This window comes from Mobula birostris, chromosome 25, assembly GCF_030028105.1.
Source record: "Mobula birostris isolate sMobBir1 chromosome 25, sMobBir1.hap1, whole genome shotgun sequence".
In the NCBI taxonomy this organism is placed as follows: domain Eukaryota; kingdom Metazoa; phylum Chordata; class Chondrichthyes; order Myliobatiformes; family Myliobatidae; genus Mobula; species Mobula birostris.
The window spans coordinates 38,063,620-38,079,624 of NC_092394.1; the positions used below are offsets into that span (position 1 = coordinate 38,063,620).

General features: G+C 39.1%; 1 protein-coding gene across 6 annotated transcripts in view; it reads left to right on the forward strand.

The window, feature by feature from the left end:
- mtmr4 (myotubularin related protein 4) overlaps window positions 1-16,005 on the forward strand; it is a 121,248-nt gene that overhangs the window by 44,923 nt on the left and 60,320 nt on the right. For all 6 annotated transcript variants that reach the window (XM_072243731.1, XM_072243737.1, XM_072243734.1 and 3 more), the window contains one exon: window positions 13,458-13,547. In XM_072243731.1, coding sequence (XP_072099832.1) covers window positions 13,458-13,547 — 90 coding nt within the window. The remainder of the gene's footprint in view (window positions 1-13,457; window positions 13,548-16,005) is intronic.

The following is a 16,005-nucleotide window of genomic DNA, read 5'->3' on the forward strand; positions in this document are numbered from 1 at the left end:
GGCAATTCTGAAGTTTCATCAGTTCAGAATAACGCGACCTTTCAAATTAACTTTAATCACCAAATGAATTGAGAAGGATCAATTTAATTGAAACGTACTCCTTTCTCTCTCTCTTCTACATTGTAAGTATTTAAAATAAACTAATTTCCTTTTGGAGATCCAAGCTTTTTCTGTCCCATGATATTGACAGTGATTTGAATGCATTCTGACTATTCTTTCATTTTTCTTGTTATTGTCTTGGGATTGGAAGTAGATTATTATCTGAAGATATCTAATGAATAAGAAATACAATGGTGTTTTTTAAAATAAAAAGTCAGAAGGGCTTTTGATCCCCTTGCAAAATAGATGTTCTTCAGCATTTCCTCCTACCTTTCAGTCAGTATTGGTCATGAATATTATTAATATAAATAAGTAAATTCATCTGCTAAACCTTGCTGTGTGACTTGGCTGCTTTTTGATGTACTTGGTAGTTTTGAATTCACAATTGCATTCTTTTCCCACAACTAACGAATTTTAATATCTAGCTGAGTCTTCAAAGAGGCAGATTAGATATGTGCTACTTGTACAAGAGAGGGAGTGGAATACTCTGCTCATTCCCCTCTCAAATTTGTTAGCATGTGATTTAACAATAATATATCTTGGAGTGAATTTATTTGTGACATGGGGAACTGGGTTAATGTGAAGTAAAATATTAGCAAGTATTGTAAAGAGTGTCCATTGTACAGAAGCAATTGTATGCTTGTCCAGACAATAACAGATGAGAAATACTGTAATAAGTTCTTTTCTGTGTGTGTGTGGGGGGGGGGGGGGGGGGAGATCTGTCTGTGTCTCGCATTGCCCAGTATTACCTTTGTCATTGTGAATCACAGCAAGGCAGTGTCTTAGTCACCAGTAGGGTGGAGTACGAAAGGAAAACAAATGTCTGCATGAGATTGATGAGATGCTGCTTCAGTTGTTCTTCATCTGCTTATTGATTTTAAGAGGAATGTAGGATGTAACTACATGGTAAATTTTACCAGATTGCTTGTGATGATATCATTATCAAACCTCTTACAGTTTTGTATGACAACATGACTAAAATTTGACAATTGCACATTGTGGTCTCAGCCCGAAACATCGACTGTACCTCTTCCTAGAGATGCTGCCTGGCCTGCTGCGTCCACCTGCAACGTTTGTGTGTTGTACTTTTAATCATTCTTTTCTAGCCACACAGTCTACCTTGACCTAGTGCATATGGGGAAAGTTATGTTTCATAATTCTCATTAGCTGGGGATATTTTTAATAGGCTTAATTATGATCGCAGAGTTGATCTTGGACCTTTTGCTTCATATCTTTCATTTTGGCTCTTCCCGTCTTCCATTCACTGATCTCCATTTTTTTTTTTACCTCTGCCCTCCCATTCTGTGGTACTTCCCATTCCTTGGGAATTTTGGTCTGTTGTTGTATTTTTAAATTTTTTAATATTTTATACCTGCCTGCAAACTTCAGTTGTTTACTATATAATATTCTCTACAATCATAGTTTTTTTCCACTTGTCCTTTCCATCACTCAATATACATCTTCCACTATAGTACAGAAAGACCCATCCCACACTTGTTTTTGGGACTAAAGGATAGTAAACATAACTGACAAGTGGAAAATTGTTTCATAAATCAGTAGCTGTATTACTGTTGGTAAAACAGATCATTTAATTGATTTCATGAGGCCCTTAAAACCTGCCTGCCATTCAACATGATTGTGTAGATTAATGCTGACCTCGACTCTTTCTGTGCCAGTTTTCAGTAACCCTCAAATCCTTGATCTTTCAATATTTATCTATCTTCACCATACATTGTACTTAATGATCTGGCCTTCACCATACTGAGGATAATGAATTCTAGAGAATATCTGCATTCTGTGGGGGATAAAACTGCACCTCAGTTTTAAGTGACAGGCCCCTTTTTGTAGCTATGCCCCTTTCTTGTGATTGCCCCCACCAGTGAGGAATTTCACTGTCCCTCTGTCAAGTCCCCTTTGCATCAAAGATGAACCAAATAATAGAGTTCAGATTCCTAAATGGTAGACTTGCAGTTCCTGATGCAGCTTTTGATTGTGTGATACTCTTTTTATTGGCTTGTTTCTTGTAGTTTAAATTGCAACGTACATTTATTATAAACTGAAGTGGTTGTAGAAAGGGTGTAAGTCTTCCAGTGGAACATTTAAATGCCCAAAAATTGCTGAAATTTAGCTGATTCTAGTGGATGGAAAGATACTTGGAGCTTATGCCCAGTACAATAGCTGACTGCAGCTCTGCAGTGGGAGCTGCCTCTGATGCAGTACAGGTTGCACAGCACTGAGTGATGCTCTATAGGAGGAGCTACAATCCCTTTTTCACTCTTTTTTTTTCCCCCCAAGCAGTTGTACAGCTATGTGCACCTGCAGCAGAAAATCAGCTGATTGGACAAAGTCTGGAAAACACTCCCTTTTCATTATTTGCTTTCTAGGCAATGTATGTTAATCATTTTCTGTTTGATATCAGAGCAGCAGTGATGAAGGGATCTGTGCCGGGGCTGGATAAATCCTCTGTGAATCTGTACAGGCTTCATGCACTGCAGAAACATACCAGCCTCCACTGAACATGAGTCTGGCTGCTCACGTCAGCTGTTCTATGCTGAATTGCTTTGTGAGTCTCTGCTGCTTTTTTGTTACTTCTATTGGCTTTGAGACCTGTGCAGCCATGGGTTGCTAGATAATTTTTCAAATGCGACATGAGAGGGAAAACAGGCAAGGAATCCTGAAAATCATGGAACGTATTGCTGGTATTGGGAAGGAAAGGATGGCTGGTGACTAAGCATATTCTGTTCCACAGGGCTGAGACAGACGTTGCTTTCAGGTGATCATGTTGGTATGTGGCTTGGCATTATGAGGAAAATTTCTGATATTTGTTTTATTATCATTGTTTTTTTAGATATATATTTGCTGCTTCACCCTTTAATATCATTCATTCATTTTTCATTGTGTATTTTCTTATGGCATTTTCAGGGCTATAATTCAAACAATATGATGCATGAATCTTAGGAATACAAAGTAAGGCTAGTATTGTGAAAATTTGGAATAAGCTGATTTTTGGTGACAGATAAAGCAGTGCTATTATTTTAATCATTTATGATGCGTCTCCAATTTTTTTATAGATTTAAAAAAAATACTGTTGCTTCTGTCTGAAGCGCTAGCCTGTTAGGAGGGGATTATTACACGACCTTTCACAAATGCACCATTTCAAGTTATTGTGTGAAGGCAGTCAGTCAACTGGTTTTAATTACTGCTGACCAAGTAATTGCTGTGAGATGTTCCTTTTGTTATGTCTTGTGTACTCTGACTGGAACCACCCTAAGAGCACTGACAGTGTTTAACTAGAACTCAGAGTTAAATAACTATTCCATAGTGCTACACAAATGATTCCTGGTGTGATAAGGTTTAAAATACTGTGGCTGGAAGATTCAAGTTGACGGGAATATTATGGCTTTAGTGGAGGGAAAGCTCCAGATTTTTAAACTGTAGAGCAGGATAAAATGTGGCTGGAGAGGGCCTTCCATAATGGAATATAAAGCACAATGAGGATTGATATTGCAAAACCCAGACTGATTTAGAACACACAAGAGATTGCAGTTTCATGTTCTATTTGATGGATTGCAGACTATCGGTATTGGCAGAGGAGAATTTGGATTGACGGTTTATGCACTACAGAAACTGTGTATATTAAGCTCGCCAACACTATGATTGATAAAACAGAAAGCCCAGATTAATAGGTTGTGAAATATAATAGAAATTTGTGGACTGAGGGCTGGCATGATATGCAAATTAAATATTGGCACCTGCAGATCAGGTACTCGATGTCTATTTGCATGGTAAATAGAAGATTATTTAAAAGGTGAGTTCATTATTAAGTTCCAAAAGTATGCAATCCTGTACGTGGACCTTGTGTGAATGTGATCATGTGTGTTGGCCAATTTTGAGCACCACCTGGCAGTGTTTCTTAGAGCTTTGCATAAGTGCATAATGTGGAACAAGTTCCCCTTTGCCTGATACCAGCGGAGTTTATTTGCTGGGATATGTTTATTTTCATGGTAAGTAATTTTTAAAAAGTACAATGGATTGTACAGAAGTTATTTATTGTAGAAACAGAAGTGATTATTGCGGTTTACACAAAAGATTAATTCCAGCTCCAATCTCTGATTATTGAATAACTAATATGGACTACTGCATTCATCTGGCAATTATTGTTATATATTTAAATATAGTGATTGCATAGCAACTCCATTAATCAACCTTAGTTTAAATAGAAATCACCGACATTAAGCGTTATTATTCATCTGAACACTGATCACTTGAATGCACAGGATTGACTTAAGTTCGGTGCATGATATTCAGAATACTGAGTGTATATATGATGCATATAATCTGTTGTACTTTCTACAATACTTTGGTTCATTCTCTGTCTGCCTAGTGTTAATGTTTCAAATATGAATATTCTCCTTCCTGGCACTTATCCCTTCAAGCAGACAAAGTGCTCTACCTACTCATTCATCTCCTCCCTTGCCTCTATTCAGGGCTCAAAACACTCTTTCCAGGCCAGGCAACACTTGACCTGCAAATTTGCTGGGGTAATTTATTGTACCTGGTTGCTCCCGATGCGGCCTCCTTTATATTCAGTAAGACCCATGGTAAATTCGGGGACCACTTCGAGCACCTCAGCTTCATCTGCCAAAAGCAGAACTTTCCCGTGACCCATTACTTTAATTCTGATTCCCGTTCCATCTTCAATGTGTCGATTCATGGCCTTGTGCCATGATGAGGCCACACTCAGAGTGGCAGAGCAACACCTTGTATTCTAGCCTCCAATCTGATGGCATGAATGTTGATTTCTCTTCTCGGTAAAGAAAATTTCTCCTTCCTCTCCCCTCTTCGATTTTCCCCACTCTAGCCTCTTACTGGTTCTCACCTGCTTATCACTGCCCCCTGGTGCCTGTTCTTCCCTTTCTCTCATGATCCACTCTCCTCTCCTATCAGTTTCCTCCTTCTCCAGCCCTTTATCTTTCCCACCCACCTGGCTTCACCTATCACATTCTAGCTATCCTTCCTTTCCAGTCCTGAAGGATCTCAGCCCAAAAGATCAACTGTTTATTTCCATGGTGCTACCTGAATCTGCTGAATTCCTCCAGTATTTTGTCTGTTGCTGTGAATTTCCTGTATTTGCAGGATTTTTTTGTGTTTACGAATATTCTTTTGTACTTTTCAACAACTAAGCCTGTACCAGCACTTGATGGTCCAGAAGAACTAGATTAGCCTCATTGATAGCTTCTTGCAAGATATTTTGTATAGGGGTTTTGACCATATGTTACCAGTCTTGCTTGCAATTACTACTTTGGCAATATGCTTTTTGTTATGCACACCATTGACAATTCTTTCTCATTATAGCTCCATCATTCAAAATGTTCTGCAGCAAGATATCCCAGTTACTAATAGGGGTACATTAAGCTGGCTACTTGATAATTCTTGGTGATCTGCACTTAACTTGCTGGGTTGAATGCAGAGAGCTAATAGAATTAAATGCATCTATCTAGTGTAGAGCACAGCATCTCTGGGTTTTAATATATGGTCATCCTTGGATGGAAGTCATCCAGTAACCTATGATGAGGGACACTAGCAGGGGTTCCCAACCATTTTTTTTTAATGCCATAGACCCGTACCATTAACTGAGAGGTTCCCCAGGTTGGGAGCCCTTGCAATAGAAACTGAGCTCCTCCATGTTTCAGAATCTGCGATGCAGTTTTCAGCTTTAAAATGTCTGATGTTCAGAGATTTAAAAGCTGAAGTTGATTCAGATAAGAATTACTGAAGAAAATTGAAACAGTGAAATAATTAACAAGATTAGAATCTAATCTTTATTTGCCAATATGCCCTGCATGGACTGTTTCTTCATGGCACCAGGGTAATTTTAAAAAAAACTAAAGGATACAGAATGTGCTGAGGAGAAGAATAAGAACTCCTGGTTCATGTCAGAACCGAGAAACAGTAAGAAGGGTTGAAGTTTTTTCGGTCTGTTGCAGGAGCTTGATTTTGGGCATTATCAGTTGTAGACTAGAGGTCTGGTTTCTATGCTGAATGACTGGGGAATAAAGTGTAGACAGGTATGGGAGTGATAAAGAAGAAATTTGTACTAAATTGGATAGGTTCACTTGAAGGACTGAGAAACGAAGTTGGTTTAGAATGCATGTCTGTAAACACCCAGAGTATGATGTACAAGACTGTTGAATTTTAACTCTTTAGAATTATGATGTAATGGTGATAATAAAATTGAAATTTGAAGAAGGTATAGAACATGGATCAGTACAGCACAGGGACAGGCCCTTCATCTCAGTGAAATTATTCCCATCTTTCTGCACTTAGTCTGTATCCCTCCATTCCCTGTTCATGCTGTTCAAATGTGTCTTAACTGTTAGTGAATTTGTTTTCACCACTTCCCTTGGTAGCACATACCAAGCACCTACCACTCTGTTTTATCTATTTTTTTAAAAAAAAACTTTGCAAATCTTTAAACTTTCTTCCTCTCTCCTTCAAGTGATGCCCTCTAGGATTTGTCATTTCTACCCTGGGGATAAATACTCTGAATATCAATCATATCTTTGACTATTATTATATATGCTTTGATCAAGTCACCCAATTAGCATCAGATGCTCTAGAGAAAACGATTTATTTGTTCAACAACTTCTTGTAGCTAATATTCTAATCCAGACGAAACCCAATGAACCATCTCTACACCCTCTCCAAAGTCTTCACATTGTGTAGTTATGGTCACCAGATTACAGGAACACAGTACTGCATATATGGCTACACCAAAATCTTATGCAACTGCAAAATGACTTCATGAGTCTGTGCTCACTCTGACCATGAAGGCAAGTATGCCATGTGCCTTCATTACTGACCTTTCTACTTGGTGTTGCCACTTTTCGGGAATTATTGACTTGCACTCCAAGATTCCTCCATTCATCAGTGCCACTAAGGATCCTGCTATTTACTGTGTAGGCGCTTAATATTGCAGAACATGATGTTCAGGGAAAAAAGTGAAAAGATTTAAACAAAAAAGGGAGGGCAGCATTAATTAAGGAAGATATTACATGCTGGAGTGAGAGGATGTGCACGTGGTGTTAAATCCTTTTGGTAAGGGTTAAGAAATCTAAGAACTATGGTGCTACTGGAGAGGGAGGTATTTGGTTATTTGGGGAGACAGTGAGGCAAATCTACACTGTATTACAGTGTTATGGTAACTTATTAACAATGTTAATTGGAATAATGGCAGAGTGAAGGGTATGGAATGAGAGGGCTTTTTGAAATGTTTTGGGATGGTGAGGAAGGAGGCATTGTTGAATCTAGGTGGTGGGGTCAGCCAGTTGGACTGAGTATCAGTAAGAAATATCACTTGGGAATCGGTAATCAATGGGTAATAGCATTTATATTGGGTGGAGACCAAGAGGATTGCAAAATAGTACTTTCTAGTTAAAGGCAAGTTAACATCAATAGGGTGAGAAGAGACTGTGGATAAAAGTAATTAAAGATAATTATTGCTTGGAAAAAATATATACCTCTTCAAAAATCTAAGTTCATTCTTTGAGAGAGAATGATAGGGAATCAAACTGAGAAATCCCCAAATGAAAAAAGATAAAGAAAATGAAGCAAAAGGAAAAAAGAGAGTCCGAGGGAATTGCTTGTCAGGCCCTGGGGATGTATCCAGCCTGATTTGCCTCAAGACAGTGAACACCACCTACTCTATAATCTGTATAGGGTCCATAACCTCACTGCTGCTTTGCCTCACTTCTATAGATTGTGTCCCGAGTAAATATGGATGCAAAAAAATTATTTAAGGTCTTAACCCATCTCTTTTGACTCCACTCATTGATTACCATTCTGACCAGTTTTGTCCCTTGCAATCCTTTTGCACTTAACATATCTGTAGAGTCCCTTTGTCTTCATCTCATGCCGTCTTGTAGCCGTGCTGATTTCTTAACTGTTCTTTCGCATTTCTTGTACTCCATAAGACCCTGATTTGTTCTAGCCTGCTATACATTTTTTTTTTTTCTCAACCAGGACTTCAATATCTCTTGAAACCCAAGGTTCCCTAAACCTGTTATCCTTTACCTTTAATTCCTCCAGGCACAAAGCTTTGTACTCTCAAAATTTCACTTTTGAAGGCCTCTAACTAACCAAGTACACCTCTGCCAGAAAACAGCCTGTCCCAATCCATACTTGCCAGATCCTTTTTGATAAGATCAAAATTGGCCCTTCTCCAATTTGGAATCTCAACCTGTGGAGCAGACCTATCTTTTTCCATACTTAGTTTGAAAGTAATGGCATTATAATCACCAGATGCAAAGGGTTCCCCTGTACAAAATCCTGTCATCTGGCCAGACCCATTCCCTAATAGGAGATTAAGTATCGCACACTCTCTTGTTGGGACTTCTGTGTACTGATCAAGGAAACATTCCAGATCCCAATTAGTCCTTTTGCAGTATGGGAATCACAGTCAATATGTGGACATTTAAAATTACCTGCTGTAACAACCTTGTGTTTCATGCAACAGATCTCTCTACAGATCTGTTCCTCAAATCCTTCTGTTTGGTGGCCTATAATATAAGCACCATTTATGTGGTCATTCCCTGATGGTTCTAGTATCTCACTCTCTCGTTGGGACATCTACATACTGATTAAAGAAACTTGCCTAAACATATTTGACAAACTGTATCCCATCTAGTCCTTTTCCTGTATGGGGATACCAATTAATATGTGGAAAGTCAAAAATCATGTACTATAACAACCTTGTGTTTCTTGCAACAGTCTGCAAACTCTCTGCATTTTTTTTCCTCTGAATCCCTTGGACTGTTGAATGGTCTGTAATCTAGCCCCATTAGCGTGATCATTCCTTTCTTATTTCTCATTTCCATTCATAATGCCTCACGAGGTGAGTTCTCCAATCTGTCCTGACTGAGCACTGCTGTGACATTTTCCTGACTAGGAATGCCACCCCTCCTCCTTTATTCCTCCCATTCAGCTGCATCTAAAACGATGGAACTCCGAAATATTGAACTGCTAGTTCTGCCCCTCCTGCAACTTATGGCTACAATATCATAATTAAGGTGTTAACCCGTGCTGTGAGCTCATCTGCCTTTCCTACAATACTTGCACTGAAATGTATGAGGCTCAGAGCATCAGTTACACCATGCTCAACCTTTTTGATTCTTGACTTTATCTAACGTCGGTCTCCACAACCTCTTCACTATTTGTTCTAGTATTCTGGTATCCATTCCCCAGCAACTCTAGCTTTAAACACAGCCCCCCCCCTTCCCCCATGCAGCACTAGCAAACCTTTCAGCTAGGATATATTAGTCCCCTTCCAGTTCAGGTGCAAACCATCTCTTCTGTATCTGTCCCACCTTTTCTGGAAGAGAGCCCAACGATCCAAAAATCTGATACCCTCCCTCCTACACCAACTCCTTAGCCACGTGATAAACTATATGATCTTCCTGAGCAATCCTTAGATCACAACCCTGGAGGTCCTGTGCTTTAACTTGGCACCTAATTCTCTGTACTTATTTTGTAAACCCTTGTTACTCTTCCTCCCTATGTCATTGGGAGGACATAGGGACCATGACCTCTGGCTGCTCACCCTCCTGCTTAAGAATGCTCAGGACTCAATTGAAGATGTTCTGGATCCTGGTGCCTGGGAGGCAGCATACCATCTGGAAATCTTGATCTTGTCCACAGAACCTCCTTTCTGTTCTCCTAACTTATGAATCCCTTATCACCATAGCTTGCCTCTTCTCACTCCACCACCCTTCTGACTCGGTCAGACTCCATACTAGAGACCTGACTGCTGTGACTTTCCTCTGTTAGGTCAATCACCCCCCTCCCCCACCCAAAGAGTATCCAAATTCGTATACCTATTGAGGGGAATGTTCACAGGAATCTGCACTGGCCAAAGGGGTTAACCTTTCCCCTTTCTGACTGTCACCCAGTCTCCTGTGTCCTGCACCATTAAGGTGTAACTACCTATCTGTCACGCCCTCAGCCTCCCAAATGATCTGGAGTTCATTTAGTTCCAGTTCCAACTCTTTAATGCAGAGTGTTAGAGGTTGTAGCTGGCTGTACTACTTGCAGGTGATACTAGAGGTCTCCCTGCCTTTCCACATCCCACAAGAGGAGCATTTGGCTATCTTGCATGTCATCCTTGCTGTCCTAACTGAGCAAATATAAAGAAGGAAAGCAATAAATAAACTGAGGGAAAGAAAGAAAAATCTACCTACAGCATTTTGCTTTCTCTCACTCAATCCTCTCCACACCTTGAAGAGATAAAGCCTGAAATAATCACTCGAACACTGAGCACTTCAACAATGGCTGCTCCAACAAAGGCCGCTCTGCTTGCCCCTGCCTTATTTTTATTTGTTCTTCTCAATCAATTCCGATTACTGGCTGTGAATCTGAGTGAGCTACATCTTAAGCTTTCGTTCGCTGATTGGCCACTGCTCAAATGAGTATGGATGATTTAAATAGCCACTTTGAAAAGTGGCTTTTAACTTTACTCATTTTTTTTTCTCTCCAGTCCTGCCAAAGGGTCTTGGCCAAAAACATTGACTATTCTTTTCCATAGATGCTGTCTGGCCTGCTGAGTTCCTCCAGCATTGTGTGTTACTTGGAAAAGTTTGCATTGATAAAAAAAGAACTAGCAAGGACTTGTAAAATGCAAATTGTTTGAGCTGATGGAATTTTTCTTGAGGCTATTAAAGAAAATTAATGCATGTTGTCGCACATGGAAGTCTACTCAGACGGAGGAAAAAGCAGAATTAAGCTATTTTGTTCTTCAAGTCAGCTTTGACTTTTTGAGGTCATTGCTGATTTTGTACCTCAGAGCTGTTTTACCACACTATTACCAAATCACTTGATTACCTTAATATACAGAAATCTATCAATATCTGTTCTGAATGACTGGGTCTACATAATCTACTGGGATTGTGAATTTCTAATGTTTCCCACTCTTTTGAAGAAAATTTTCCTCATCACTGTCCTAAGTGACCTACTCTTATTCTTAAGTTGTGTCCCCTGTCCTAAATTCGAGGAAAAACCATCTTCCTCCTTCGAAGTTGTCAAGTTCTTTGACAATTCAATAAGATCTCCTCTTGCTCTTCCTAACTCTAGAGAATGTATTCTAGTCTACTGTTTTTTTTTCTCTCTTGTAAGGCAAGCTATCCCTGAAACCAGTTGGATAAGTATTCCTTTGTGGCTAAGAGGACCAAACCAGTGCATGATGCTTGTGCACAATCTTACCGTGGCCCTGTAGTCTCAGAAAGATGCCTTGCTTGTGCAATCAAAACCTCTCATTACAAAGGCTGGCATACCATGTTCTCTTCTATTGCTGCTGAACTTGCAAGTGATTTGTGTATGAGCACACTTTTCAGAATGTATACTATTCAGTCTCTCTCTCGCTTTATTTGTTATGTTCACGAAGGTCATTGGCAGCAAGAATTGGAACTTGGCTCCACTTATCAAGGAGATCTGCCTCTAATTTTTAGACTGGAGGATTATATTCAGTATATTCCCTGAGGGTTAGTGCTGGGACCAATGTTATTTTTATTATTGTGCATTAATAACCATGGGCACAGGGTAAATTTTCCATATTAGCAGATAATGCAAAGCTTGGAAGTCTCAAGTGTGGATAAAGCAGACAAAATTTAATTCAGAGATAAATGAAATGATGCTCTTCGTCTGAAGGAAAAAGTCTGTTTTTAATTCTAAGCAAAGGAAATTTATGAAGGGCAAGTTGTCTGTGGGGGTTGGTTTGGAAATTAAATTATATGGCAATTGAGCAATTAAAGAAAGGTTTCATAAAAAACCTTTAAGGCATAAAATCCCAACGGAAAAATTTTTGGATCTATGGCTATTTAGATAAATTAATGATAATGTTAAATGAAAAAAGACAAAGTTGTCAGATATAGCAGTATTACTTGGGGTTGGTGCATTTTAGAACCTCAAAGGAGGACCAAGAAACTGCAAAAAAAGGAAATCAAAGTTGAATGTATTGTCATATGCTAAATATATGTATACACACGTGCAATGGAAACTTTACTTGCAGCAGCATGACACTTAGCATCATATAAGCAGCATTCACTGGAATAAAACAAGCATAAATTATACACAATTTTTACAAAAAAAAAACCTAATTGGAACAAGTGCAGTTTAGTGCCAAGTAATCAAAATGGTTGGTCAATGTTGCTAAATTGTTATGATTGGGGTTTTGTCGTTTGAATATTTGAGTAAACTAACAAGAAATGAAAAAATGTACTCCTGAAAGATTGCATAGTTCTGTAAATGTCCCTACAGAGATGGAAGAATTTGTAGTGGGAAGTAAGTAAATGGCAGATTATATTTTATGTCTATCTTCACAGGAGGATACAAAATTACTCCCAGCAATACCAGAGAGCCAAGGGTCTAGTGTGAATAAGAAACAGAAGGAAGTTACTATTAGTAAAACAAAAGCACTGGAGAAGTTAGCAAGACTGAAAGCTGATAAATCCCCAAGAACCTGATGATCTGCATCCCAGTGTTTTGCAAAGGTAGCTACAGAGATTGTAGGTGCATTGGTAATTATGTTTCAATATTTATGAACTTTTGTATGATTCCTGTAATCTAGAGAGTAACAAATGTGACCCTACTATTTATTAAAGAAGGTAGAAAGAAAATCAGGAACTCACTGATGTATTAAATGATATTGCCTGATGTTAATTGCTGGAATCTGTAATGAATATTTTAATAACAGAACAACCAAGGCTTTCAGTTGAGATTTTTATTTATTAGTTTATGCCTTTTCAAATACTTGTTGATATTTCAGTCCATTCAATTGAGTTTTCTTTTGAAAGCTCTTAATTATAAACTAATGAATATCCCAATGATTTAAGAAAATGATAATCCAAGGAAAAACAAACTAGTGTAGATGTTAGAAATCTGATATAAAAATAGAACATGCTGGGAATATAGGCAGCATCTGTGGAGTGGGAGGCCAGTTTAATTCACTTTTCTTCTAGAATTGCTCCTGGATTTGGAAATTTCCATCAAATTCAAGCTATGTACTCTGGAGTCTAAACAAAATCTGTTGATTGGGTATATTGGGAGTTATCACATGGAATAATCATGTATTGAAATACTTTCAAATTGAATTGTTCTATGTAGAAATGTCCATTTGGGGATCAATTTTGAAAAGAGTCCCATATTGCTTTTTGATTTTAGTATTGCACAGAATAAAGATATCAACATTATCACCTTTTTCTAAGCCCGCATAGGTTTTTGTACCTGTCGTAGCTCCCAGTTCTGTGCATGCCTTGCATGTTCTGTTGTCAATGTCCACCGTGCTGATGTATATCTGCTTTTATTGACAGGGTGAAGAGGGCCCACCCAGTTTGGAGTACATCCAGGCCAAAGACCTATTCCCACGGAAGGATCTGGTGAAGGAAGAGGAGGATTTGCAGGTACTTCTACAGTGATGTTGTTCATGATTGGGAATTTGTCTCTGGAAGCCACTTACTTCCCTTTCTAAATTTGAAATCTGGTGAGGAAGGAGGTTGGAATAGGATTTTGGCATCCTATTATTATACAATTGAAGAAAGTTAACTATTGACATGATTTTCCAAGGTTTGCTTTTGAGATTTTTATATTGGTACTTTTCAGTTGATTAAAATAATAGTTTTTATAAGGTTCAGGAAAAGTAAACAAAGCTTAGATTTAATGACCTCATCACTAAAGGCTTATTGGGCATCTTTGTAACTTCTATGACATAGAAGCTCTTGTCCAATGCAATATTAAAATTGGCGTTTGCTCTCACTCTATGGTACAGCTGGTATTACTCTATGGAAAAATAAATCAAATTCAAACTAGTGGTGAATGTAACACGCAGTGCTTCAACGGCTAGTTGGGAATGAAGGTAATCTTCCATTCCTGTTTCGAGTTCTGTGATTTCTGTTGGAAATGCAGATTTTTTTTTTCACAGGTGGGGCAGGAGTACCTGATGGATCAGGCAAGTCGGTAAGGTAACACACACAAAAATTGCTGGTGAACGCAGCAGGCCAGGCAGTATTTATAGGAAGAGGTACAGTCGATGTTTCGGGCCGAGACCCTTCGTCAGGAGTAACTGAAAGAAGAGATAGTAAGAAATTTGATTGTGAGAGGAGGAGGGGGAGATCAGAAATGATAGGAGAAGACAGGAGGGGGACGGATGGAGCCAAGAGCTGGAAAGTTGATTGACAAAAGGGATATGAGAGGATCATGGGATGGGAGGCCCAGGGAGAAAGAAAGGGGGAGGGCGGAAGGCCAGAGGATGGGCAAGGAGAATAGTGGGAGGGACAGAGGGAGAAAAAGGAGAGAGAAAAAAATAATAAATAAGGGATGGGGTCTGAAGGGGAGGTGGGGCATTAACAGAAGTTAGGGAAGTCAATGTTCATGCCATCAGGTTGGAGGCTACCCAGACGGAATATAAGGTGTTGTTCCTCCAACCTGAGTGTGGCTTCATCTTTATAGTAGAGGAGGCCATGGATAGTGTCAGCAAGGTAGTGTCTTCTTCCACCAATTTAGCAGATAAAGTCAAGATTCTCAGTTTTTTTTCTTTTTTTTTAGAAAAAAAAAAACACCTTTTCTACTTTAAGTGGCAACAGTTTAGAAAATTCCAGGAGTCAGTGATGTCGAGATTTTGGCAAGGGGTCTTTAATTACACCTATAAAAGCCGCCTTGTGAAAAGCTGAACATCCCTTGACTCAGTCGTCTTGGTAATCTCCACTTGACAAGCCTTGGAACAGAGTGTATAATGCAGTTTGGTGTTGGAAAAGCAAATGAGAATAGCCTGAACAGTTTCTAATTAATTCTGAAGATCAACTCCAAAGATTAGATACAGGGGGATGTTTTTTGAGGGTGTGATGTAGCATAGATTTTGAAAAGTGCCTGGACAACAATACAGCATCATTTGACACTGATCTTCAGTACAATTGGCTGTTAATCTTTTTGTTTAGGACTGTGGCTTGCATGCTTTCATAATTTGAGACAGAGACAAATTTGTACAGGCAGCAAAATTTGAAAAGTGTGTTCCACATCTCCCTTGTAATGGTTAACCTTTTAAGTCGAAGGCTGAAATGAGGTTGAGAAAAGCTATGCACAGTGATGGGCACTGCTCCCTCCATTTAGCTTGATTTGTGAATTCATGTGGAGCAACTGTTCACTGTGCTTCCAGAAGATAGAATTCACAGCATTTTGAGGAACTGCTCTTGAGCAACTGAGAAAGCAAATGAGGAAATCATTGACACTGACCATTTAACTTTGCAAAAATGGAAGCCAAATAATAAAGTATCTCTGAATCAAGTGCAAGGACTTGATCATTGCTAAATATTATAAAATGCGCTACAAGTGGTCAAAGTTTCAGGCCAGAGACCCTTTGTTATAAATGGAAATACAGAGAGTTTAAGTTCCAGAGAAAATAGTTGGTGGGATGAATCAACCAAAAGGAATATCTGTGGGTTGAGGCAAGCTTACATAGGTTGATTTGGAGCAGTTAGGGATGATTGTACTCTGGGTTGTAGGACATGATCAACGGGTCAGACAGCACACTGCAGGGTGGCATGGTAGTGTATCCATTATGTTAACACTATTACAGTGCCAGCAGTCTGGGTTCATTTCCAATGTCTGGAAGAAACCTCTTCAATCATGGGGAGAACATACAAAGACATATGGGTTAGTAGGTTAATTGGTCACATGGGCGTAGTTGGGTGGCGAGTGCTTGTTGGACTGGAAGGGCATGTTAGCATGCTGTATCTCTAAGTAAAATTAAAAGAATGGAAAGATCAAAGTTGTGCCAATGTCATGGACTGTTAACTTTAGAAGCTACCTGTTCTGTTATGGTCAGAGGAGTCGGAGTGGATGTGTAATGGAGAATTTAAGTGGTAG